The sequence below is a fragment of the Copadichromis virginalis genome, linkage group LG23 (assembly GCF_057382275.1).
Source record: "Copadichromis virginalis isolate Kocher_CV1m ecotype Utaka linkage group LG23, C_Virginalis_male_GT1.1, whole genome shotgun sequence".
Lineage (NCBI taxonomy): Eukaryota > Metazoa > Chordata > Actinopteri > Cichliformes > Cichlidae > Copadichromis > Copadichromis virginalis.
In genome coordinates this window covers 8,034,988-8,062,185 of record NC_140639.1, presented here as the reverse complement: position 1 = coordinate 8,062,185, position 27,198 = coordinate 8,034,988, and the positions used below count along the sequence as shown (strand labels likewise).

General features: G+C 40.3%; 4 protein-coding genes across 6 annotated transcripts; 2 read left to right on the top strand and 2 right to left on the bottom strand.

Annotated features, from left to right (window-relative positions):
- Positions 1-694: 694 nt before the first annotated feature.
- On the bottom strand, positions 695-9,158 carry dhcr24 (24-dehydrocholesterol reductase). Its single transcript, XM_085449010.1, has 9 exons — positions 8,769-9,158; positions 8,036-8,191; positions 7,020-7,125; positions 6,437-6,555; positions 4,703-4,966; positions 4,478-4,621; positions 1,782-1,979; positions 1,506-1,684; positions 695-1,402 (listed from the first exon to the last, which is right to left on the bottom strand). Exons 1-9 carry the CDS (start codon positions 8,997-8,999, stop codon positions 1,249-1,251), a joined length of 1,551 nt encoding a protein of 516 aa, XP_085305136.1. The 5' UTR covers positions 9,000-9,158; the 3' UTR covers positions 695-1,248.
- A 3,265-nt stretch (positions 9,159-12,423) lies between these two features.
- Positions 12,424-14,979, top strand: LOC146680204 (uncharacterized). Its single transcript, XM_085448999.1, has 2 exons — positions 12,424-12,746; positions 14,671-14,979. The coding sequence occupies exons 1-2, from the start codon at positions 12,433-12,435 to the stop codon at positions 14,912-14,914; spliced, it is 558 nt and encodes a 185-aa protein (XP_085305125.1). The 5' UTR covers positions 12,424-12,432; the 3' UTR covers positions 14,915-14,979.
- Positions 14,980-18,353: 3,374 nt separating this feature from the next.
- On the bottom strand, positions 18,354-23,487 carry LOC146680203 (uncharacterized). 3 transcript variants are annotated; one of them, XM_085448260.1, is made up of 5 exons: positions 23,267-23,487; positions 20,976-21,027; positions 19,988-20,143; positions 19,659-19,754; positions 18,354-19,469 (listed from the first exon to the last, which is right to left on the bottom strand). In XM_085448260.1, exons 3-5 carry the CDS (start codon positions 20,099-20,101, stop codon positions 19,230-19,232), a joined length of 450 nt encoding a protein of 149 aa, XP_085304386.1. In that variant the 5' UTR covers positions 20,102-20,143; positions 20,976-21,027; positions 23,267-23,487; the 3' UTR covers positions 18,354-19,229. The 3 variants fall into 3 exon arrangements, with proteins under 3 accessions (XP_085304386.1, XP_085304384.1, XP_085304385.1); XM_085448258.1 differs by having other exon boundaries at positions 19,988-21,027; positions 23,267-23,484; XM_085448259.1 differs by lacking the exon at positions 23,267-23,487 and adding an exon at positions 21,870-21,928 and having other exon boundaries at positions 19,988-21,027.
- Positions 23,488-24,030: 543 nt separating this feature from the next.
- LOC146680202 (uncharacterized) lies at positions 24,031-26,822 on the top strand. Its single transcript, XM_085448261.1, has 3 exons — positions 24,031-24,501; positions 24,671-25,005; positions 26,663-26,822. Exons 2-3 carry the CDS (start codon positions 24,743-24,745, stop codon positions 26,820-26,822), a joined length of 423 nt encoding a protein of 140 aa, XP_085304387.1. The 5' UTR covers positions 24,031-24,501; positions 24,671-24,742.
- Positions 26,823-27,198: the final 376 nt, after the last annotated feature.

Genomic DNA, 27,198 nt, shown 5'->3' with positions numbered 1-27,198 from the left:
GCTACAGCATGTAGATGGTAGTCTGTAAAGTTGTGCATAGGTTTGGGTAAATGGTAAATGGCCTGTATTTGTATAGCGCTTTACTAGTCCCTAAGGACCCCAAAGCGCTTTACACATCCAGTCATTCACCCATTCACACACTGGTGATGGTAAGCTACATTGTAGCCACAGCCACCCTGGGGCGCACTGACAGAGGCGAGGCTGCCGGACACTGGCGCCACCGGGCCCTCTGACCACCACCAGTAGGCAACGGGTGAAGTGTCTTGCCCAAGGACACAACGACCGAGACTGTCCAAGCCGGGGCTCAAACCGGCAACCTTCCGATTACAAGGCGAACTTCCAACTCTTGAGCCACGATCAGTTCACAACCACAGGAGCAGTTCACAACCACACCTGTTCTTTTGAGTCTTTTCCTCAAGGAGAGGAACGGGACGTATTTTGGACACTCATTAAAGTAAACATTCCAGCCTCAATGTTAAATAAAAACAACAATGCCTCCTCATACTCACTGTACAGACTTTTACCAGAATGACAAAACTAAATATGTTTCTGTTGTATTTTTATTTAATGTATTTATTTCAGATAGTATTTTTTCACACGTAGTTTTAATTCCTAGTATAGTTTCAGTTGATTATAATAACCTTGTTAAAAACTAGTTATAAAATGGGTGGCTATAATTTATCTGACATTTCAAATAATGTGAAATAACTGATGGGAAAAAGGCATGGCAATGAGCTTTATTGTAGGAAAAGTTATAATTACATGTTATACACACCTGGAAATATAGTATAACCATACACTGATATCAAAATAAGTTACAATATATACTTTTTAAAACTGAAAAACAGGAACCATGTATTATACATGTCTTCAAAGTGTATGGCACTTAGGGGAACAATAAGACAAAATTGCCAAACAGGGAGAAGTTGCATAATATGTGCAGTATTAAACAGTTTGAAGATGAACTAAGCATTGCATTTTCATATGAAGGCAAAAAAGTCATAAAAAACCCTTCATAATAAAATGCTTCTGCTTCTTTGTCACACTGATAAAAATGTCCCCACAGGCTGGTTTCCAAAATAAGTATTTCAGTGTGATTAGTCCCACTTTAGAAAATTTTGAGCTCTCTTTTTTTCCTAGAAACATTCAAAATGTAGCAGCTTTCACGAAAGCGTGAGCTGCCGACAGAAGCTTCGTGTATCTGCGACACGGGGCTGAATTCAGGCACCAGGTGATGGGAGATAGGGGTCAATGTCGGGCAGATTTACAGATTTTGTCATAGACTTCTGGAAAGGCTTCTTTACAACCTAATTCATCTCTCAATTTGTGGTACAACTGTCCATCAAACATCTCCCAGAACTCCTCTCGTTCCATGTAGACATCTGCATACAACATCTGGAATCTACATGCCAACGAAACAGCAAAAGCAGTGTGAATTAAAGCAAAATATTTCATATCACTTTTGTTTCAGATGCTTCAATTTGTTTGCTTAATTTGAGACTCACCCATGAACATCTCTGACAAACTTCTCCAGCTGGCTTGTTGACGATTTAGCTTCAAAATGTTTGACTTTAGGTTCCCCATAAGCCCCGATATCTACATACAGCTCCTCCTCTTGACCTTTGGGGTGAACCATCCCTCTGCCTGGTGGCAGCAGGAATGGACACAGCCACAGTGGGTACACCTAAAACAACACAAACAATTTCAATATTAAAGCACAAGTACCTCATACATAAACTAAGTGCCCGGCACACTGATCCATATCCATATCCACATCTTACTTCAATGTCCTTGTGGAAGCGTGTGATGGCATCCTGCAGATGTTTCATGGGTACCAGCATGTCCTGGAGCACGTGGTGCTGCTCATAGAGACGTCTGATGGTTTCTCCCTGGGTGAGCTTCAGCAGCGAGATCTTGGGAGGCACCATCCAGCCGAAAAGCCAGCGGAACACGGGGTTGTTGCCAAACGGAATAATATCCTGCAGAAAAGGCACAAATGTACGCAGAGATACTAAAACGTCCCTCTGTAATAGAGTGCTGACTCTTTTTTTTTTTTTTTTAAAGTGGAGAATTCCCTGTACTTGATTTTCATGATTCAATGTCTGATTTTAAAATCACAGATCACATCCTTTTTTTTCTGTTTATATATTTTTAAAATTTAAAATTCAAAAGAAACAGAACATGTAGACACACAAACATACGTAAAAATAAAAGAAAATCAGGTTTTAAAAAACTCTTCTTTCTTGAAAGTTTTCTTTCTATCACAGTGAGAATTTTAATTAAATATGACAGTCCTGAAAATACAGTATACCACGACTCTGCTATCAAAATAAGTTACAATATATAAAAACAGGATTTTAGGTGATAGGTTTGTAGCTTGAACCCATCCGCTGGAACGTTGAAGACAATATAATTACACTGCAAAGCAAGACACAAGTAGGCAAAGTTCTTCATGTTACTCATGCATGAGGGAGTCCTGCCTGGAGCCAAGTGTCGTTCCACCACTCGACCTCCGTCAGACTCTCAGCCAGGTTCCCCATAGCACTCCTTTTATTGTGGTTACATGAATATGCATAGGGTCATTAACATATAACATCTTACATAGGTATACATGTAAACAAAGAATTGTGTGTGTGTGTGTGTGTGTGTGTGTGTGTGTGTGTGTGTGTGTGTGTGTGTGTGTGGTCAAAGTGTGACCCCATAAACGACTTTCTTAACCTGCTGGTCTGGAAAATCCAACAGTTCATCTAAACAAAAAGCACTTAGACTAGAACAGACGTAGCTACGTTAATCCTACCATAAAACAATAAAACAAGGTACGACCTCTCCATGCTCCTAGGATGTAGGTGTGCATTCCAGTGTGGAATACACACCAAGCCTTTGCAGCCTGCTAAAGATCACAGTCCTATCATTACACAATTGATTATACACCTCTAAGCATATATGGTTAAATATTTCTAAGCATAAATGACAATCAACAATACAAAACCTAACATTAGGATTCTTCTTATTAATCACAGTCTGTAGCCCAAAATTAGAAGTAAAAAGTAATTGCTTTGAAACTGTAAGCTGCACAGAGAACTGATTCATAATCACAGACCAGGGTTAGAATAGCAAGCTGTGACCAGATGTACTAGGATATTGTGATAACTGTTGACCCTACATTTGACATATTATTGATTCTGACATATACTGATCAAGCATAACATTATGACAACTGTTTGTGATGGCTAGACGACTGAGTCAGAGCATCTCCAAATCTGTGTATCTATCAGAAGTGCTCCAAGGAAGCGACAGGGTCATGGGCCGCCAAGAATCACTGTCACTGATGCATGTGGGGATCGAAGGCCTGCTCATGTGGTCTGATCAAACAGACAAGCTGTAGCTCAAACTGCCCAAAAATTTAATGGTGGTTCTGATGGATGGCCAGATGTGTGTGCATCTCTTATCTGATGAATACCTGGCAGCAGAATGTGGTATAGGGAAAAGGGAAGCCGGCAGAGGCTGTGGGCATTGTTCTCCTGGGAAACCCTGGATCCTGCCATCCATGCGGATGTTACTTTGACAGGTACCAACCTACCTAAGCAATGTTGGAGAGCATTTACAGCCTTTCATAGAAACAGTATTCCCTGCTGGCTGTGATATCTTTCAGCAGGATAATGCGTCCTGCCATAAAACAAAAATGGTTTAGGAATGGTTTGAGAAGCACAACAAAAACTTTCAGTTGTTGACTTGGCCCCCAGATTTCCCAGATCCAATCAAGCATCTGTGGGACAAGCAAATCCTGGACAATTAAATGCAATCCATGGAGGCCCCACCTCACAACTTTCAGGATTAAGGATCTGTTGCTAACATCTTGGTGCCACAGTACACATTAGGGGTCCAGAGGAGTCCATGTCTCGACTGGGCGACCAAATATTAGGCAGGTGGTTATAATGTTGTGCCTGATCAGTGTGTCAAATAGCATGGTAGCATCAGTACTGGCTTTAGTCTTCTTACTTTCCACCGGAGGGCAGTGTTAACCTACCAATCACGGTCTGACGCCACCATGTCCAACAACAAAAACGATTCCTATCACAGATTGTCAGTTAGCGATTTAATCAAATCATCATTAAGCCCTGTTTCTGCCTGCTTTTCCCTGCACTGTCAACAAACACAAAATCCTTTGGAAAACAGAGCATCCAAAAGCCCAGAGGTGACTCAACTAAATCTGTCAAACCAATACAATGCATAATTCATCACACCATTTACTGTTACAGAAACAAAGGATGCCAAGCCCTCCTCACTAATGGCTAATGGTGTGTGAGGGTGAGGGATAGGGATAGAGAGACAGAAAGAGACAAAGAGAATGCATTAGAGCCTACTAAAGAGAAGTAAGACAGCAAATTGGTAAGATGATGACAAGCTAAAATGTGACAGATTTATGCACCCCCTCAATATAATCCTAAAGCAGATAAAATCTGTTGTGTGTGAGTACCTGAAGCTCCCAGAAGATACTGCGTGTGTGTCTGTGATAGTAGTGTCTCAGAGGGATGTACTCAACTCCAACGCAGTCTTTCTTCAGGTAGCCCTCCACGTGTTTAAAGAACCAGGGTTTAAAGTGCAGGCCGATTCTGTTAATCTGATGTTGAAGAGGAAACGGGAAGGTTAATATGATAAAACAAATGAAAACAAATCGCAAGCACAGTCAAAGATGCCTTACCTTGTCAGGCTCTGCGTGGTCAGTCATGGTTCCTGTCATGATAACAGCACTATCCAGACTATACTGGAGTCCCTCAACAAATGTGTTCTGCTTGTTCGCAGAAGCTTCGGTGAAGCGTTTACAGATGTTCTCAAGCCCTCTGACTGGCTCATAGTGCAGCTTCACCCAAGGCTTAGCTGGGACTATTTTAATCTCAGCGGCAACCAAGAAGCCCAGAGTGCCACAGGACCACGGGACGGCGTGGAATAGATCCGTGTTCTCCTCCTTTATGAAGAAGAAAATTTTTTTCAAAAGTGTGTGGCCCTCTTCTGAATATGACGGTGAAGAGCCAGGCTTTCTGAGATTAGGCTATTTGTCTCAGTTTTTCTCACATACTTCACAGTAGCGACCAGTTTATCTTCTCACAAAGATCACGCTGTCTGCTTTTGGGGTGAAAAATCATAACATGCAAGTGTGACAAACCAGAAACGGGGCTTGGAACACAGTGTATTTGTCTTTGATGAACCACATTACTGTGTTTAGTTATTTTATTTTACCAGCAAACAGTTGTCATCTTTTGATTCTACATTATAGAACAACGTCTGATAAATAGCCTATTTTTAGCTCGAGAGCGTTAGAGGGAATTACGCAGGAATTTTTACTCAATTCTTGCCCATTTCTGGTAAACAGAAGGACTTAAAATAGATAATATTAACTAGAATAGACTAAACAGAGACAAAAATGATAATCATAACATCAGTGACATAGTAGCTCACCCCAATTCAGAGGTTACTGAAATGTATGAAGTACAGAAAGAAAACTATAGTTTGTGTTGTTATTGGTTGGCTGTATTACACAAACTAATGAGAATACAAATCTATTGTCATTGAGGCTCAGAATCATATCCAGGACAAATGAATTTCCTTTAGCTAAAATCTAGGACTACTAGCGATTGTTATGAAAAATGTAAAACTGCCTGTAAAATGACCAATGTGACACTGATCTTAAGCACAATTGGGATGAAGACTCATCAGGGGTGGGCAATTAATTTTCCCAAGTGGCCACATGAAAAACTAGGCTTGCTGCAGAGGGCAAAACCATCAAACTTATAAAGAGATGAAGTTATTATTTAGCAGAACTGAGTTCAGCTTAAGCTGGGATAGGCTCCAGCACCCTCCTATGCGACCCTGCTAAGGATACGTGGAAGAGAATGGAAGAAACAGTCGTAGTTTCTCATGTGGCCTATTAGGAAAATTAATAGCCCACCCTTGCATTAGGTGATCAGTGTGCACAAGTTTCACTAAAATCTGATCATAACTTGAGGAGGAGTACTGATTTGTGAACTGTGCAGAAACAGATTAGCTCACTGGTCCTTTGACCAGGTGAGCTAAGAAGGAGAAATGTTTCTATCCACTGAAACTGAGGGTAAAAGTTTCCATAGTTATTTTTCATGGTGGAATTTTAGTGCTTTCTTGCTAATGAACCTTCTACCATGAATTAAAACCATGCTAATATAGTGAACACCAGATACTCCATCTGAGCAAAGCTGATTTCACTGCCTATGGATATTTCTTCAAATATAAAAGCAGAGACAGCGTAATTGAAATCATAATTTTGTTATCTCAAAAAGCAGAGATAATTTAGTAACGCATGAGTGCAAGGATGGCATACTAACCCACAAAACTCTCTTTAGAATACAAGCTCCTGGACTCAGACATATATCATCTATATACTTAACACAAAATCAATACTCACCTCTGTGCAGCGTACTAAACTGCCATCAGCTAGAACCAGTTCATAGGCAACACAGATGTGCTGAAACAGCCCATAAATATGGGATGACGACTCTATGCCGGTACCCATCACTAGCCCACCTGAGAGAGGACAGAGAATCATAAACGTCCTTTACTAATTCAATTTCTACCCAGGTGAGTACAACACCAGGCGGACACATGAGCAGACAGGAACATCTGCCTGCTGTGAGTGTGCGCGCGTGTGTGGACATGAGGATAAATGAATGTACTGCGGCCTGATTGGAAAACATTAGACTGTTGATGCGTTGTTTATAACATCAGGAAATCCATTATGAAACCCAATCCAGGGGTGTTTCCAACACTGCAGCCATTTCCTCCCAGTTTCGTCTTTTGAGCTACAACATCAGTCCTCTAATGCGATTAGAAAAGTCGTTGAGGCTCTAAACAGGATGCAGTGACTGACAGAGGAAATGCAGGATTTACATCAGTGAAATCGGTGTCGACATCATCGGTACATCTCTCTATTTGCAGAAACCACAGAAGGTGCCGATCCATGATTCCAATGAAAATAAAGCACAACGTACCCACAGTGAGGTCATCCAGCTCTGGCAGCACTGGCAATGTCCAGCCGATGGAATTGAGGAGAGCGGTGACTTGACCCATGTTTGCCAGCGGTTCAACTCTAACCACCTAAAAAACAAATATATTTTTAAGTAACAATCCACCAGCAGGTTCTCCTGCTTCCATCTCACCCTCCTTTGTCACACCAACCCCTCTGCATGTCATTCTTCACTACAGCTTCCTCTTTTGCTTCTGCCTGCCAACTCTATATTCAACACTATCCCTCCTCAAACACATGTCCAAATCATGTTGCCTCTCTATCTTTGTCTCAAAAGATAGATCCTCACAATTTACGTGGAACTCGTGCCTGCATGAAAGTATTGAGCCAAATAATTAGACAATCTGCCTTGCAGAAATAAACACTTTCTGTGAATGTAAGAAATGGCCTCAGTCTATCCATCCATGTACAAACTGTTTGATTCCAACACTGTCTGGACTATTTGGACTGCATGGACTACATGGACATTTATAAACTGCTCAGTCTACCTTAAAGACTAAGGGTTAAGGACGATCAATAATTTTCAGTCGCTGGTCGAGAATAGTTTTCCACTTTTAATTAGGTCTTCAATTTCTCTCAAAGTTTTAACACTTAACATTAATGTCTGGTTAAGATATTGCAGTAATTCACTCAACTTTTATCTGATTGGCTCATTGTTGCTGAGTTTTATAAATAAACAGACAAAATCAATCAAATAGCTGCCATTCACATCATAAAACAAGACGTGGTAAATTAACATAGCCATTCTTTTCCCTACAGATAGAAAGTTTTTATTATTGCGGTAATATGTTTTAATGATAGATGTCAAAGTGCAGTTTTTTAAAATAATACCTCTATTGTATTTTCATTACTATCTGACTTACTATCTGGGGAACTTGACAGAACTGAGCCCAGGTTGATGCTGTTTCATCAGTTACAAATATTTCTGGTTGAGTTCACAGATACGAAACACTTGGAGTTGAGTTTGTTGCCCCCTCATACCTGCCTCTTTGTGTCCACCTCTAGAATGTCCATCATGTTGATCATAATGTTCTTGTGGGTTTTCTTGTACTTGCCCACTCTGAGAGACACGGTGAGCCAGCCGGGGCGACCTGTACACATGTAGGTCTTAGTGCCCTCCTTTCTCCAGTCGCGCACCTGAAATGTCACATATGGAGATGTCATGGTTGGTATCCATTAGGTGACAATGTATATGAGAGGACATTTTTCCTAAGATAGTTTTCCTGTATATGAAAGCCTGCATGACATGGGGATAAGCAAAATCCTTTTAGTGATACAGCTGTTGAGTGATCAGTTAATAAGTTTAAGTTATTGAATAACTGATTCCCTTTAAATGAGTCTAATTAGTTGAGGTGAAGCCACACCACTGTTTAACTTTACAAAGCTGCTTGTAATCCACAGAATATACACACACAGTACATGTTATCCCATCTGAATCAAAAGCAGCCTGTTAAAGTTTTCACAAGCATGACTCACTGCAAACAACACATGAAACTTTATGATCACTAACTATTTGACTGTAATTGTTATTGATCATTAAATATCACGGTGGCCCAAATTAAAAGGGACGACTCTGCAACATGAATGAAACATTGAGATGTAATAGAAATGAAGCTGCGTGCCTTATTAGTTTAGTAATGATGGATTGCATTTATATAGTAATGACTGAAAAGGACAGTGCAGCTCTGACACCTGTTCACGCGGACACGCTCACCTGTCTCTGGATGTCTCGCACGCGCTGGTCGTGCAGTTTGGGCGCAGAACACATCTTGAAAATGAGCCACGCTCTCGCATAGTAATACGCATCAAATATAACGGAGAGCGGCAGCAGGAACAAGCACACAAATATCCACCTCTGGTGAACTATCACGTAATCTAGACCTTTGACTTTGATCCACAGCAGGAACAAAACCACCAAACCTCCTAAATACAACAGTGGAACCATCGTGTCCGGGCAGATCGGCACTCACTCTCCTCTCTTTCCAAACTAAAGATATCCGCTTCACTTCTCAGCTGGTTAAGTAGCGCTTTGGTGAACTCTGTATTGATTATCCCAACCCTCAAAACTCGATTTCTGATCACCCCTTCGCTGGGATAGGTGAGCACGGCTAGGTGGTAGGCAAGCCCCTCCCCTGCTTAACATTGATTGGGCGATAATACCAAAGGGGCGGAACCTGTCATGTAAGCTTTAAGTTAACTGGTCCACTAAGTGACTGAAGGGAATGCCAGAAAAGTAGCCTTTTTGTTGTTTACCCAATCACGGAGCACGCAGGCTGTCACACCATGCACCCTGTCCTCAAGACTGTGTTACAACACTGTATTTACACAGTATCACAGGTTGGACCCTGTAGTTTAATGCGGACACTTTAAGTTTAAATTAACTTCTGTAGTTTCTTGCAGAAGCAGGCTTTGTCATAATCAGTGCATGAATGCACTCCCAACATGTCCATGGCTGTAGGTCAGTTACATGCATTGTTTTCCCCATCTTTTATAAAGTAACTGGTCCATTTGATACATGTTCATTTATAGTGTGCGCATGTAAATCAGTGGATAGTAATAAATCTAAGTGCGCCTACCCCCTTTGGTGCAGATTAGCTGTTGAAAGGAGAGACATTAATGATCCTTTCTGGTCGAATCAAAGCAGCCTACCTTTCCACAGTATTGGCATCATTAGGTTAAATGTCTGGAGTTTGTGTTTACTACTAATAGCAAAATTAAAAAGCTAAAATTGTCACAATTACACCTTTTAAAATAAAAGCTGACCTATATCTGAATACATTTTCACAAGCATGCGCTTAGCCAGCTATGAGGCCACCAAGGTTCACAGTGTGGTCTTTTTTAAATTCATTTTTTTTAAATTTTATTTTGGAGTTTAAAATAAAAATTGAAGCCAAATGAAAGTAGACACTCAGTTTCAGATTATTTTTGGCATTTAGATTGGACATCCCTTTTTTTGGTCCTCTCAGCCATACAGCTGTGTCTGTGAGCTCACAAGCCCCACACACTTGCTGTTCGAACTTTCTGTCTCTGAGGGGCAATAGGTGGTGGACTTGATATGGCAGACTTGAAGATGTTAAGGCTTTTTTCTACAGTGGTCAAGATGGACAGATTAGAAATGACATCGAGCCAGCTCAGGTTCCAGCGGTTTGGAGACAAAGTTAGAGAAGAAAAGCTGAGATGGTTTGGACATGTGCAGAGGACAGATAGACTCGACAAAGGATGTAAAAGATGGAGCTACCAGCCATGAAGAGACGAGGAAGACCACAGAGAAAATGTAGTGAAGGAGGACAATCCACAAGATTGTGTGACATAAGACGATGTGAGGGATAGGGTTAGATGGAGGCAGATGATCTGCAGTGGGGATTTAAAAGGAGCAGAGAAAAGAAGAAGGGGAAGGAGCTTAACAGCCAACTTTTAGACAGACTATGACTAAATCTATCATCACGTTAAGTTTTAGGATGCATTGGTGCAAATGACTGGGATGTCTTCATAAAGGCAAATCAAGTAGCTTCTATTGTCATTTCTGATCTGAGCGCCCTAACCTCATCTGAACCTCATCTGCTCCTGACAAATACCTCCTACAATATAATACCAGATTGACAGGTCTCAGTCCATAACAACAACCTAAAGGTCCAGGTGAAAATGGCTTGTTTATATCAGACGTCAAAGGACTATGGCCAGACTGCTTCAAGTTGATAGTCAGGCAACAATAACTCAAATTACCACTCGTTACAACAATGATATGCAGCAGAGCATCTCTGAATGCACTTTACATCCACATCGAACCTTAAAGCAGATGGACTGCAGTATAAGACCACACCAGGTGCCACTCCTGTCAGCTAAGAATGGTAAATTGAGGCTGCAATTCAGGTACACCAAAACTGCATTACATAAGTTTAGAAAGATGCTGCCTGCTCTAATGAGTCTTGATTTCTGCTGCTTTCATTCAGATGGTATGGTGAGAATTTGGCATAAATGACATAAAAGCATGAATCCATGCAGCATTGTATCATTGTTTTGGGCTGGAGGTAATGGTTTAATGATTAGGGCATTATCTTGAGCCCCTTAGTATAAACTGAGCATCATCTGTACACCACAGCCTGTCTGAGTATTGTTGCCATCCTTTAATGGCCACAGTGTCCCCATCCTCTGATGGCTACTTCCAGCAGGATAACATATCATGTAACAAATCCCAAGTCATTTCAAAAATGATTTCTGGAACACAACAATAAGTTCAGTCTCGTCAAGTGGCCTCCACTGTCACCAGATCTCAATCCAATAGAGCACTTTTGGGATGTGGTGGAACAGGAGATTCCCATCATGGATGTGCAGCCAACAAATCTGGAGCAGCTGTGCGATGCTGTCATGTCAACATCGGTTAAAATCTCTGGAATGTTTCCAGCACCTTTGCCATAAAGAACTAAATTTACTCTTAAAGCAAAAGGGGGTCAAACATGGTGCCAGCAAGGTGTATTTAATAATGTGTCCATTATTAAGTTTACATTGGTCAGTAATTAACCCTGTAACAAATTCAGTAGGTGTTTTTCATCAAACTATGTGGTAAGCAAAAATGGAAAATCCTCTTCCAAGTAATTTTTTTTAAAAGGAAGCATCCTTTATATGTCACTCTAACTTGTTCACGATCTGCTGCTGTGATGTTGATTGTTTCATAATGTGGAAAACATATTATTGTTACAGGATATAGGACTGAACTTGTGTCTATTTTACATCCAGTACGTCCATTTATGTTTAGAGAAGTGGTTTTGGCACTCTCTCTCTCTCCCTCTTACTCTCTTTCTCTCTGAAACACACACACACACACACACACACACACACACACACACACACACACACACACACACACACACACACACACACACACACAGGGCTAAAGTGGTACCCTTCAGCCTTCAGACACATTAGACAGAGGGAGGGTGGGGCGCCAGTAAAGATTTCTTAATGGGCTCGGCCGCTCTCTCGTCCATCTGCCTTGATGATAAACACACAGCTACTCAACATTAGCTTGATGCGCCTCAAAGCAGTCGACATTTTATTTCTCTTTATTTTTCAACAAACTGTCACTTTTAGGACTTTTCCGCTGCTGGAGACCAACAAAGCAAGAACCAACACACATGGTGAATGATCAGGAGTATTTTATCAGTAATGGAGATGGAAATGACGGGATCAAAAGAGTAAAAATTAGGAGGAATTCCATGTCACAGGATTTCTGGAACTGTGGAGTAAATTTTTTGGATGCCTGGTCAGTGTCAGAGCGCATGGGGAACACACTTTGTGAGTCTGTTTATGTGTGAGTGACACTAACCAGCCGGTCACAGCCACACAGTAACCTCTGAAACAGTTAACAGTCCTGGAGAAGGATGCCTTCCCTGCATCATGGAGCAATCTTCACCGGAGCCTTCCTCATTGTGACTGGGGGGTCCACAGCCTTCCTGACTTCATCCCAGAGTCGCCTGCAGGCTTTCTCCCTCTGCTGTGTGGTGCTGGGGGTGGTCATGCTCATCCTTGGGTTATTTTGGGCTATGAACAGCAAAAGTGCTGCTAATTACAACCACAGCGAGTACGACCAAGAGTGCCCGCATTATTCGTACGAATACACCAACTACCCCGGCCAAGCCTACTTCACTTCCCCAGGGAATCGGTTCCCAGAGTCCCAGTCAGTGTTTCTGCCCAGGTGGGTGAAAGAAAAATAAGCTCAGTTCGTATTATTAGATCTGCTTTTGTTGATCTTGTTACCATAAACTAGAAATTATGAGTCCAACTATTCATAGCAGGTTTTCTAAACAAACAAAGAAATGAAAAAAGACATTTATTTAATCCAAAGAGTAGATCTTATCGTGAGACAGTTATCTACACAGCTAATGTCTGCTTTGTCTTGTTGTCCACTTCCCAGTCATCCATGTCCTTTTTGGACAGAGGCATCCTTCTATACAATTAAATGTCAAAGAGGCTTAAATACAATGACAGTACATTGTCGTCTATTCTAGACACACCCTTTTTGTACTGTTTTTTAATTTTATTTTAGCCAAAAAGCACAAACAAGGTCGAATAAATCTAAAGAGAAAGAAATGACATCTTTCACACTGATGACTGTGAACAACCTTGCAAAATACCCGATTACTTTAACACCATAAAGACAAGATAGAAAATGGTCTAAATAAAGTGACTACAAATTAAAAGAAACAGACTATTTGTTCTCAGGCTCTTTAGATGAGAAGACTCAGACTCCAGACTGGTGTCTGTAGCTAAAGGTACATTTAGAACCAGGAGATTAATTCAATTCAATTCAATTCAATTCAATTCAATTCAATTCAATTCAATTCAATTCTATGCTATTCTATTAGATTTATATAGCCCCACTTCACAACACACTCTCCTCAAGGTGCTTTATAGTGTAAGGTACAGACTTAACAAGAACACCCTACTGCCTGTTATAAAGACTATACATGTTGGTTACAGCTATGCTGACTCATGACTTGGCTGTGTATAAATATAATGGGTTTTTCCACTGAGAATTGCACAGATAATTTCCTTACAATGCAGTGTTTTTGGTGGGAAAACCCGAATCCTCTGATTCATTTGTGTGTTATTTCCTCATTTTCCAGCCACCTAAAAGGTGCAGAACAAGCACACCTGGCAACAGTGACACACTGTTGCAGGACAGTGTTCCCTTAGTCCTAGACCTAAGGCTTGCATTGGTCTCCAACTTCCCAGATATAGATGCATTTAAGCATCCAAAGGATGGGCCAGAAGAAGCACTAAAAACCCAACCCATAATTATCAGGTTGCAAATGATCCACTACCCCAGTGCCAGACACCACAAAACATCCCAAGAGAAACTGTGTTCGAACTGAGGTGGGCCTATGGAGAACGTGCTTTTTCAATCCACCAGGGGATAAAGGAAGTAGCTTTACTGACTGATTAGTATAAGTACTTGTTTGCACTCTGATAAATGAACACGGAAGTCACAGTTAATGATGTTGGGCAACTCAAGGCAATTGTCTGTTTATTAAGATTTAATCCTACATCAAGTAAAGATCTACAATTAACCTGACAGAGAAATGTGTCTTGAAGGGGGTTGGTTGATGCAAAGTGTGTGCAAAATGTGCTACCTGCAGACTAACAGTTTCCCCGTTTATGTCTTTATGATGAACTAAGTGTCTAAGTTTACATTTATACATCAGAAATGACAATATTCTGATCTTAGATGTCTCTCTCCAAGTATGAATACTCGTGTTGTGCAAAGCTTCAAATATTGCTTTATTTTAGAAAGTTATGCTATTTCTTTAATCAAGCATGCCTCAGGAATAAGCACCTTAGTGATCCAAAGGCAGCCAACCTGCTGCTGCTGTTTGATTAGAGGCGGTTAGTGAAATAAACATGTGCAAGACTCAAGGCTACAGAGGTGACTAAAAAGCTTTTCATCACTTTAAACATGTCAATGTGACAATTAGGCCTCTGTTTGGCAGGAAGCAGCACTAGAGACAGTCTTGCATATCATCTCTACAACCCCTGATACCTCAGAATTCGGTAATACATATCAGTTTATGGTTACATGTGAATGATCTCACACGATGTCTTACTTTCTCTGAATGTAGGACGATGGAGCGCCACAGGCATGCTGCTCGAGGTGAAGATTTCGACTACCCCCCAATGATTATGGAATCTGGTGGTTTCAGTCCAACTCCTCATCCTCCTCCATGGCTGGGACCCCCACCTCCATATGAGGTTGCCATCAAGACAACATGTAGCTCCACACACCTGCGGCGTGCATACTCAGACACACACCTGGCATCAGAGCCCTTGTTTGGACAGTCAAGGGAGATCAGCTTTGAGGTGTGATGACTGGGGATCCTGCTCAGACTATGCTGTAGTTTTCTTTTCATAGTAACAAACTTTTTCACTCACTTGAAGCATGGGTCTTTCTTGGTCTTAGCATGCTTTCTGCAAGTTTCCTGTAATTTAAATTATGCAATGATGCTAAGGTTAAATGCATTGAGAGTATATATAAAAGGGGCTGAAGGGATGCCACACACTGGTTTGCAAAGTCCCATTTTGAAGCCTCAACTTTAGCACAACGAGCACAAATAATTTGCTTAAAATGCTCCAAAAGGCACAAAACCTCATAGAGAGATTTAGATCAATGGAGTGACTTGAATTATCAGAGCTGAAGCCAAACACCAAAGCGCCATCTGCTCACCCCCACCTGCAATAATAATTACAACTTTAAGCCTTAACATGTACAGTTGATAAAAGGCGAGATTTAGAGATGAAGATCAAAACCGTCTGCTCTACCACGATGAAAACATTTACTTTTTCCTCTCATGTTCTCATATTTCATCAACAAGCATTTCAACATGGGGACCCCTCAGGTTTGGAGCCAGCCTTATGTAGTCTTTAAAGGAACTTCCATGTGGCTTCATTTTTCAACCCATGGTGTTGCCACTTGGTTAAATTTCTATCCATCATTGGAGGCTGGAGCTTATTTCAGTGGTCTTGGGACAAGAGGTGGGGCTAACACAAAGAAACATTAAGCTAAGATGCTTTCATAGTCTTTGGACTGTGGGAGGAAACCGGAGTACCAGGAGAAAACTCACAAAGGGAGGCACATGAAAAACATGCACACTCCACACAGAAAGGCACCAGCTAGATTCAAAACCAGGACCTTGTTGCTGCAAAGTAAAATCTGAATAACAGCACCATTGTGCTGGTCTTGGTTAAATGCATAAGATACCAAATTCATCTTTATTTGACCAAATTAAAGCTTTTTAAACTAACACTGATATATTTATACACAAGAAATTCAATGCCAGGTCCTGTGGATGTGATGCAGGCAGTCACCCATCTATGCCTGGACTACCTAAATGTCTGGATCTTTTGCTGAGGAATTGCTCTCCATTCCTGGATGAGTGCAGTCTGCAGCTGCACAGTCGTCCATGGTTGTGGCTGCCTCTGTTCAACATGTTCACCCAATAGTGCCAATATTGCATTTTGTTGAGTCAAAATGTACACAAAAGTCATGGTTTTATGAGAGGCTACATGTTAGTTTAAATTCCAGCCTTTATGCTAAGCTTTCCCACACCAGAAACATTAAGCGCCATGGAGACTTAATGAAAAAGAAAACCTACAAAGTACTGGGAATGCTGTATTCATCATTTCTTTAAATTTCTGTTTAACTGATCTGGACAACTGGATAATCCTCCTCTGTGGGATGGGGATTGTGGCTTTCAAACAATGCAGATGTTCTCTGGGAATAGCAATCCTTCAGTTCATGTGCCACACATGTACTCATCAGCTCGGTGAGGGCAGGGGAACGATGACTCGTCTAACCATATGAGTTTTTCCACTGCTTGATAGACCACTGCAGCTCACTGGCAATGCTGCATGAGTTTCAAGGGTTACAAAATGACCTATTGTGCCCTCACAGTTGCTGTCATTAGTAGGATCCCTTTGTGCGTTCGCATTTTTAAAACATTTTAACATGACTACTGTTGTTGTAATACAGTGCAACATGGAAATCAACTATTAGAGGCCTTAAACATATTTCTCTTTAAGCATGTGACATTCAGGTGCTGTCTGAAATCTACAACTTTAAAGATTTGAGGAATGGAAAAACCCCAAATGCCTTTATATGCTTTTAGTTTTTTAAATAGAATAAAAATTGAACAAGGAAGTTAGGGAAAGGAGACTTTGAGCAAGAAAGACTTTTCAGAACAGTTCAAACTCGGAAGCAGAAAAGTACCCTTCTGTGTTTATAACATATCAATCAAAGATAGTAAACTAGACAAAACTATGGTGTTAATCATGATTATGTTTGTGTCTTTTGTCTCTCCAAGTTCGTTTTCATTCTATCGTAAAATAAAAAAAAAAAAAAAAAAGCCCTGGATTTTTTTTCTGTTCTTGGTCATCTGCCGCGTATCAGACTGCTCGTCATTTATTCTTCACAGTTTATTATATTATAAACTACAGTGACATATGAGCACCTCTCAAACGGAACAGCTGGCTTCAGCTTACATGAGTCACAGGATCATGGTTGTCTCCCCGTGTAGCTTGGAACTGTTTGTTTAGCTCTGAATATGCATGTATCTGCTATGCGCTTGGAAAAGGCAACTCAAGAGAGAACTGTGCATTGATTTCAGTCTCTGTGAGAGTGTGATTTCAACTTTGTTTAATAAAAACAAAAAAGCTGACAGTCTCAGATGTTTGGTTGTCTCATTAACCAGGAAAGATGACAGGATTTAAGGCTGTACTGCCACACTGCCGTGTAATAACTGAAAATAAAGCATTTAGCATTTTTTGGCAAGTATAAGCGTGTTTCCAAAATACTGCATTTATAAATGCAATTTGCAGACTTTTTTGTGTGATTGATACATTTGATAGAGAACAGATCAGAAAAAATAGCAGCAGACGAGCATATAAATGTATGTTGATGTGTTGTCTGATGGGGTTTCACTAAAACTATCAAAATGAATGTTTTTAATCTTTTAATCAGGAAACAGTGTTATCAGCCTGAAACACACTGGCTTCCCCAAAATGCCCTGTTTACATCACAGCATACTGGCTGAGAGCCACTGGTCTAACTTTCAATAAATCTTAATGCAGCTTGATGTTGCTGAGCTTTCAGCTGAGACCACTATCAATACCAGTGATTGCTTAGAGCAACTTTTACTCACACAGTGCTGCATCATTTGGCTCTCACCGTTTCTGTTGCACTGAGACTTCCATTTAATCTGTTTGGAATCAAAGTTCAGTCACCCAACTGATTTATTCAGGGAATTTAATTATGACCCTAACCATTTATAAATAATAATACAAAAAAAAAAAGAAGAAAGAAAAATAAAAACAAACTTTTATTACAGGCTTGCAGGGGCCCCTCTTGCCATCATCCTGGGTAGTCTGACCTACACTGAAAAAAATGTTTTGTTCAATTTACTCAATTTTTTTATGACAAGTGGTTGCACGAAATAAATTTGTTTGAATCCAGAAATATTTTTTAAGTACACTGAATTTAATTTAAGCGAGTAAAACCAACATATATTTTTAAGCTACTTTAACTTAACTGTTGTGGATACATCTTAGTCAAATATTATTAGTAAGTCCAACTAAGGTCGTGTTAAATGTACCAGAATAATTTGTTTCCTTTACACTTATGTCCCAAACTTATATTCAAATCAATCAAATTGTTAATTTCTCTCTATTTCAATTAAGTTAAGTTTACTTAAAAAATATTGCTTACCCTGATTTGTAGTTTTTAAAAACGTCAATAATGAAAACTACAACATTCTTTCACATCATTTATTAATGCAAAATTTGTTGCAAACAGAATAAGAATCCACATCTCTAAGGGAAATTGCTGCAATTTGTATAATACAAATTACAAAACTTTTGCCTATGAACTAGTAGCTTTAAAAAGCTGTATTCAAACAAAACAGAAACAACAGACAAGAGAAATGTTAACCAATGTTTCTCTTCCTCTAAAAAAGAAAAAAAAAAAAACTCCTTACATAAAAGAATAAAACACTACCAGCAGTATAATGTATCACAATTAGAAACTGATGCATCCACAAACTAACCAGTTTCAGACTTGCTGTTCTGCGATCCATATTTAGAAATTGCATTTTAATAAGGTAATTAGACTTAAAATTAAACTTGTGTTTTCCTTACTGCTTATTGACCACTGTCTTTCCATTCTAGTCCTTCCTTGAAGATTCTGAATGTTTTACATATTTTCGGACCTAACATACTCGCTTCAAAACAATTAATAGTCTTTAAAGTGTTACCAGTGTGCTGCAGTGTGGTAATCATGAATGTTTTTTTTTTTTTTTTTTTTTTATCCGGTTGAGTTAACACTGATTATACGCAGGGCAGCAGCTATAACTGAATAATTACAAAGTTGCTCTTCAAGCTACTCAAATGTACCACACGTGAAACATTCATTATTGAAAGTTAAAATGTTCAATCGAAACATAACACAGAACAAATGATGGTTGTACAAGAGTTTCACTCCTATTCACAAGAGCACCAGTCATTGGTAATTTACATAACAGCATTCTCTTGATGTGTTATTTTAGAAATCTTCCTATCCAGTAGCAATTTTGTTCTTCAGCCCAAAGACTTTGGGGGAGAGCTTTTCACCATCGAATCCCATCAACACTTTCTAAATGAATTCATAATAGTCCTTCAATTCCTTGGGGAAGGCTAGGTTTAGTGCATAGATTACTCCAAGCATCAATGCACAAGCTTGGGCCAGAGATCCAATGTTGTCCATGACTATCTCCCCTTCAACAAATATTCCAATGTCATCATAATGTCCATTTTGTCCATCCTCCCTGTTGATGACATAAATGCCCATGGTGTGCTTCTTCAGGTCTCTCTGGATATCATCTCCTTCAATGTCCTAAACATTTAATAAAAAGGTAAAAGAAAAAACAATTAACTCTACAATTAAATTCCAATCTAGTCGTTTGTGTGTGTGTGTGTGTGTGTGTGTGTGTGTGTGTGTGTGTAATACACACACACACACACAGATATCTATCTAAAAAGTGTGTGTATAGATGACTTGCTTACAATGACTTAAATGACTTACAAAGAACTCCCGAATAAGGCTTCCGTCCTCTTCACCAAGGTAGAGGCAAAGTGCCCTGAGAACTGCTTCCCTTTTCACTTTAACATCACTTTCAGCCTGTTTAAAGAGAGTTGCTGATTAAACCAATTTGGAAAAAAGAACAATGTCTGACATTCGCAATAAGTAAATTTTATCATATGTCAGTTCAAACATAGTAAATAAAATTTATATATGAAATTTCAAAATTTAGATTGCTTGGCTGGTCACCTAAAACGGCTTATTGGACTCACCAGTGACCTGCCACTTAAGACAAAAGAAATCCAAATAGAATTTGCAATATTCAGATTTACCTCTTGCATGATCTGCAAGTGGTGGGCAAGTTTCTGCCCAGAAACACCGCCCTTCTTCTGGAAAACTGTCATCAACTGAGGTGTAATTCTGTCTAACTGTGCCGCGAAGGTCATCTCCAGTTGAAGTGTTGTAATACACTGGAATTCAGCATTTACCTGTATCACACACACACACACACACACACACACACACACACACACGAAAAAAAGAAGACTGGTGCTTAATCATTGGTATGATTATTTTGTTATTTCTTCATTAAATGCTACAATGCAATTGCCATCACTTCATAAAGCATGATTATCATATGGGTTAGTATACAGTGCATGAAGGATGTTACTACTGTTAATCAAAGAAGAAATGAATGGCATCAGTCCATTTAACGGGTTTAAAGGGTTTTAAAAAGCAGATATTTGTCTGTTTCAGGTGGTTGGCAACACATTTTCCTGTGCTCTTTGTCCACTGGTGGGAGTGTCTCACCTGTGAGGTCAGCGGGGCAGAACTCTGCCATCAGCAACAGAGAGCAGAGAAAATTTAGATGTGCAACTAAAAACATGCTTGCCATGTAAGCCCCAAACATCTCTGAAATTGCTCTGCAAACTTCAGAGTACTTATACTTCAGGAGTCCTGTGGGTACCGTAAAGACTCATGTATGCAAACAAACCACATTTTTTTTTGCAATCTGATCCTTTTTCTCTTGGCTGTTTCCTTCAGGGATCACCACAGTGAATGATCCACCTCCATCTAACCCTATGCTCTGCATCCTCTTAACTCACAAGAACTAAATTCCTGTTTTTCATTTCACTTTCGCAAGTTTTTTTTTTCTTTTGTCCTGGATAAAAGAAATTTAATCATATATATTAATTGATATTAATTAATATCAATATTAATAATCACAAGAACCCTTAAGATGAGATAGATAAACTTGTCCCTGCAATACTGTGACAAATACTGTTGTGATAAATATGTAAGGAATTTGCATGTACTTACCAAAATAACACCATCTTCTTGAATAAACAGTAACACATAAGGGGAAGAAAATCTGCCAGAAAAGGAAGACAAATAAAAAAAAAAAAAAAAACTTTAGAAAGACAAACAGTTACCGTTTCCAAGCCATTAGTGCATTACTTCATGATACTCCCTTGTAACAAAACAAATCTTACTTGTGCCTCTGTGCAAACTACAGATGGCACGATACCACTTTTTTATGTCCGATACCGATATCATAAATTTGATTATCTGCCGATGCCGATATGAATCCGATAGTGTATTTTATAATAAATAAAACTGTTTTTATAAATATTTTGCTGCATTTTGTATAAGTTCATACTCAGTTTTAAAAACAAAACATTAAAGCTATTCTGTTATACCTGTATGCAAAAAATACACTGCACCCAAAATATTTTATACTTCAGCAATACTGATCAACCTAAAAAACTTACACCATCCTCCTTATTCAGGTATTCTAAACAGTACATAGAAATATTAAACTAACTAATAGGACTGCCAACTCCCAGCAAAAATATTAGGAAACCACCCCGCACCCTCCGCCTGATAATGCTTAATTGACGTAATCTACTTTAATGCACAGAAATCAATTATTTTTCTATAATAATTTGATTCAACATTTTTCTTCAATACAGTTGCAGACAGCGCAGACAGCGTACCTTCCCAAAGGAAAAAGTGCTATATGTACTACTATTACTAGGGCATATATTAAACTTAATATTTACTACATACAATAATGGATCTCTATACATTTAACCAGATCACCACTTTGGTAGTAAGATTTAGAATAATTATTTATTAAAAGCTAGACATTTTAAATGAGAATAAGAAAGAAAATTATGTCTTTGTGTCTCCCTTTCCCTGTTAATGCCCTACCTGGCCCCTGGCAAAACTTTGCTAGATCCGCCCCTGCACAGTTACCAGCTGTCAGCTACCTAAAAAAGGATCCTGGAGTTATTTGTCTCTCAGAAACAGTTCATAACTTCCCTTCAACTCATTCATGTGACCTAAAATGTAAACCTGTTTCTTCATTACCTGTTCAGCTCTAATGATTCAGTAAAAACTTCTCCTGGTTTCACCTTCATGTTTCCTTCTCACCACATATCCAAACTATCATGACCAGCAGCTATTACGGCTGTGGCTCCAGAAAACATAAGCGGATACTAGAAGTAATATTAAAAAAATTCTAGCAACAGCTTATCAAGCTTAAACGTGCTGCTGTTGTTTATCTGCCGTTTTCCTCTTTCTAGCGCAAACTGGGTGACTAACAAATGAGAGAGACTAGCGACAGAAAAGCCGATCACCTGATAATCGATCAGTTTCATGATTGAAGTAGCAACAGGAGAGGGAGGGGGGAGAATGAGGGAAGAAGTTTTAGCTGTTCAGCATGAAGACACCGAATAACTCCAGCTTTGTGTCTTTTTTCATTCTAGCTGAAGTATAAAACAAATCGCTTCCTTTCCCCCTCAATACAAAACTCCGACAGCCAGTCCAGCTGTGGCTCCATACATCGGTTGTTAAGCTCAACATGGAAATACTATGCAAACATAAAGAGATGAACTTACACACTTGCTTTACTTCTCTGTGTTAGTTTTCTCTGAGATTAAATGCAGCGGTTTGGAAGCACGTAGCGAGGCTTCAAATGCTAAACCAGACCGCTGACAGGTCTTGCACTCAACAGCTCTATCAAGTGAAGCAACTTCTTTTCTGAGTTAATTTCAGTTCTGACAAACATCACTCTCAGTGCCTTTTGATCTCACATTTTTGGCAACCACTGAGTTATTCTCCTCCACAGTTTACAACCATTATTTTTTTCTGCACAAAAGACGTTGTGCAACGCCAATCCTACTTATTTCCTACTGCACCCCTGACTGTGCAGGTGCGTTCAGAAGCCCCCTCCCCCGCCCGACTATTCCTTAATGCCAATGTTGTGGCGGGAGGGACGATTTCTCCACTTAAAACTGCAGGCGACTGTACAGTGAACTTTACAGCTAACTACAGAGAAATTGCCTCGTTCCATAATTTGTTAGTACAAAGTGTGCCACAAGAACTAAGCTAAAAACATATGACATTTTAACGCATCAATACAATTACTCTTTTAATAGAGCAGTAGCTAATAGAGCACATAGCTAGCTTAAGTCAAATTCATGACAAAGTTCAGAGGTGTACAACTACTTAGACTTCTTTCTCCATGTGCACACGTCTTAAAGAGTCAACATGCTTTGACTGAGGTAAAAAAATAAAACAAAAACGACCGTAAAAGGTTTACTTACCGAAGCTAGACCACCTTTATATGAAGTTGTGCGATTAACTTAAGCCCGCTTGCAGCACACAAAGAGTCCGCTTCTTCAGTCCGCGCGCAAAATGGTGGCCTGTCCTAACGCATGCGCAAAATGGCCCAGCAGGAGGCTATGAAAAACATACTTAAGCATTTTGAGCTACATTTAATTAACTAAAATTAATTGGATTAAAACGCAGGGAATGTATTCTGGAGTTACTCGAATTATATATGTAGACAGGAATTACTCATTTGAATTGAAAAGATATACCAAAATATAATATGCTATATTTAAAAGGAGACAATATCACTTTTTTCAGTGTACCTACTTTCTCCCCATATCATTAAAGCCCCTGTTTCCAGGCATCAAGTAGGCCAAATTGGTCTACTTGGGCGGGTAGTTTCTGGCCCCTGGACTGCATGTTTGACACCCTTGTTTAAGACTTGTGCTTTAGGTAACAAGTTAGATCAAAGATAATGATCAGTAATGGAGCGATTACTAACGCAGTCGTGCGTCACGGAGCTGCATTTTCAGTTTTTTCCGAATCAATCATTAATAATAAGCCAGTCATTTCCTCCACTATCAGCCTGTATTTCATTTGTAGGCTGTGATCATCCTGCTCCCCACCAGGCGCTTCTTCAGCTCGGCTTAATAGCCTACCCTATATATCTTGCTTTACGCAGAGTTTATCGCCCCGTGTATAAGAGAGGGCTATAACTCTCTCTCTCTCTCTCTCTCTGTGCAAACAGCTTTACCAAACATAGGCTAAGTGACAATGTTCAGACCCAGTGGACGCCCTGCCCTCCATTCCTCGTCACCGAAACCCTTCCTAGTGAGGAGGGAAAAAACACACTTCCTCACAGCGCACGTCCCTGCTGCTGCTGCTGTTGCTGGGGCCAGATGAAAGCCACACAGTATTCTTCAAGCATGCGACATCAGCTGCTATCCAACAGATTTTCGGTATCGTAATCGTTCCCCTCCAAAAAACAAAAACGGATATGCTTCTTCCGGGAGGGAATAAAGCAGAGACGCAGAGGAGCACATCATGAGAGAGGCGCCGCGGATTCTCAGGATATACGGACTGAACCGGACGGACTGCTTTCCCCACATTTTATTCACAGATCGGGAAACAGGCACACGTGTTAAAGTTGATGGCAAGGAGAAGAGTGATGGTCACACTTTCAGTCCACGCATTAGCTGAACATCTTCTCACCGCGACTTCCTATCAGGTAGAGAGGGGATCGATGTTTATCACAACGAGAACGCACGAGAGATCATTTACATGTTGCACGCAATCCGGTTTTTCCTCTTCAAGTCGCTTTCATTTTGTAATGTTGCATCTGTGTAGTTTCTCTTTTGTAGTCTTGCATCTTAGCCTTTTTGTTTCTCTCCCCTCAGACAGGTTGTGGTTGAGGTGAAGGTACAGCTGTAGCTGGAAGAAGTAAACACCTTAACGCAGAAGCTCTGGAGATGTCGGTCCACCATGGCACGCTGCTTTGTCTGGGCGTGCTGATGATGACTGCTGGGGCGGTCATGGCCCTTGGTGGAGGGGTCCAGCCGCCAGGCCTGCTCTTTGGACTTGGGCTGCTCCTGGGATTGGGGGGCATAGGTCTGCTGGTCAGTGGACTCTGCATGGCCATGAAGAATCTTCAGATTGCTGTGCCTGGACACTTTCTGCTGCACCCACGGACAGGCACACGCTTCAGCCCACAGCAGGCTCTGGCAATACAAAGGTACCTACAGAGCTGAAAGAGACAGAAGCTCACAGTCGTTTGGACACAGATGTTCTTTTGTGGTGTTGTAATATTTTTTTCTTTCTTTTTTAAAAAGGTACTTTAATTTAGCAATACACACAAACAAACAAACAAACAACCCCCCCCCCCCAGCCCCCCCAGGAAAAAACCCCCAAACAAACAAAGATACTACGCTCTAACAATAACATAATGGCACAGTGAAGCCCGCAGATCTGCTCGGTCTGGGGGAGCTCCCCTCCACCTCTTTACAGGTCCCATGTCGTTAGGTTTTTACTACTGTCCACTCAGCACTTTACAGTCCATCCCTGATCATATTCGGAAGGGTATTTCCAGTCTCTTTTATAAACTACCTTTAAAAAAACAAAACAAAAAAAAAAAAAAAGTGTGAGGGATATCCTGGAGCAGTGGTTTTCAATACAAGTTCCATTTGTGATGATAAATTAGAAATAAGGACAGCAAAGAACACAAGACATGCTTTTGTTTGTCGAGTGTAAAATATTTGATATTTCTAACGAAGATTAAAAAACATGGCAACTTGTGACAGCATCATAAGTCAACAATACTAGAAATCTACAGTTGTAGCAGCTCAGTAAGGCTGTGCTGAGTGTCAACGTCAGCATGCAAACATGCTCATCATGCTTTTAGTCAGCAGGTATGTGTAACATGTTGACCATCTTAAATAACAGTGCTGTCATTAGTTTTTGCAGGAACTTGATAAGCCAGAGTTGGGCAAATGATTCAGCTCTGCTGATAACGAGAAGCGTGTGTGTATCAATTTATGTGCTAATCTGTCCAGTCTTTGTCGAGATTTTTATCTCAGAACCACAAATGGGCCTAATGATGGCACTAAAGGGGATTCGGTGGATTGTAAAAACTTTGCTAAAAGGGAGCAACATTATCTCAGGAAAGAGAAAAACTCTCTTTTTCTGTAATCCTGTCGCTATTCAGACTTCCCTTTCTCTGTTGCTGGTGACAAATGAGCACACTTCCAAACAATACACAAACACACCATCCAAGTGTCTTTTTGTTGAACAGATCTCTTTGTGTTAGTTTTAGTGTGCAGTCTGACATGCCAAGAACTGGAAAGCAACAGATTCTCTGATTATGTGCTGATTGTAGAAGTAGGTCATGGAGAAAACAGCAAACATGTAAATGTGGAGAAATGACTCCCCTTGGCACTGTCTGCAGTAATCTATGATAGCTTGCAAATTTAAACAAGATACAGTCTGGTCTTTGTCTGTGGAAGAGAGATGACAAGAGCAGAGTTTTCATCATCAGGGCCTTTTCTCCCCCCAGACACTGACAAAACTCAGACTGATAAGTATTTCTAAACGCAAAGTAACGCTTCATTGTGACAGCGTACTGTCTGAGGGATTAAAGAATTCGGGGTTCTACGTGCAGTAATGTTATCTACATAATGTGTTTCCCAAAAGGAAGCGAACACCTGTAGTTGAAACACATTGCTGGAAAAGCAGTGAGATAAGAAGCAGCTGTGGAGTGTGAAAGTGTGAAAGGAGATCAAATGTAACCCACTAAAAGCATTTGAAGTGAAAAGTGAAGTAAGAGTCGACCACAGAGCTTTCAATTAATTTATTTTTGATAACTTCTCATTGGCTCTCTTTCTCCATGTATTTAGGAGATTGGACAGAATACGTCGCGAGATGTCGGCGGACACTGTCAACAGGTCACCAGAGCCTGAACCCACCATGCCGTCCACCCCTCCGCCGTGGACCATGGAGCCGCCTCCATCCTACGACGCAGTGATGAAAAGCCAGGAGCGCAATGAACAGCTTTAAGCTCAGGTGGACATGCTAAATTCATGTCAGTGCCTTTTGTGTCCGCGGTTCTCCACAAGGACTTTGAAAGAACAGCCGGTGCTATCAGTGAACTCGTTGCAGCGGGACGTTTAGGTGCCTTAGCACAGACACGCTGATCCCAAACATAAGACAAAAAACAGCGACAGACTGCAGCTGGTTAACAACTTAATATTTTTACAGACTGGGCCCCAGTTTGGCCTTTTTGTCTAATAACTATGTGTGTTCTGACTGATTGTGAAAGAAATTGAAATGATTACTACAACTGCTTTTACTCTTTGTACTAAGGGGGGGGCTTTCTTGAGACCAACATGTTGTAGGCTCAACTTTTACAACCAAGTTCATGGATGGATTTTAT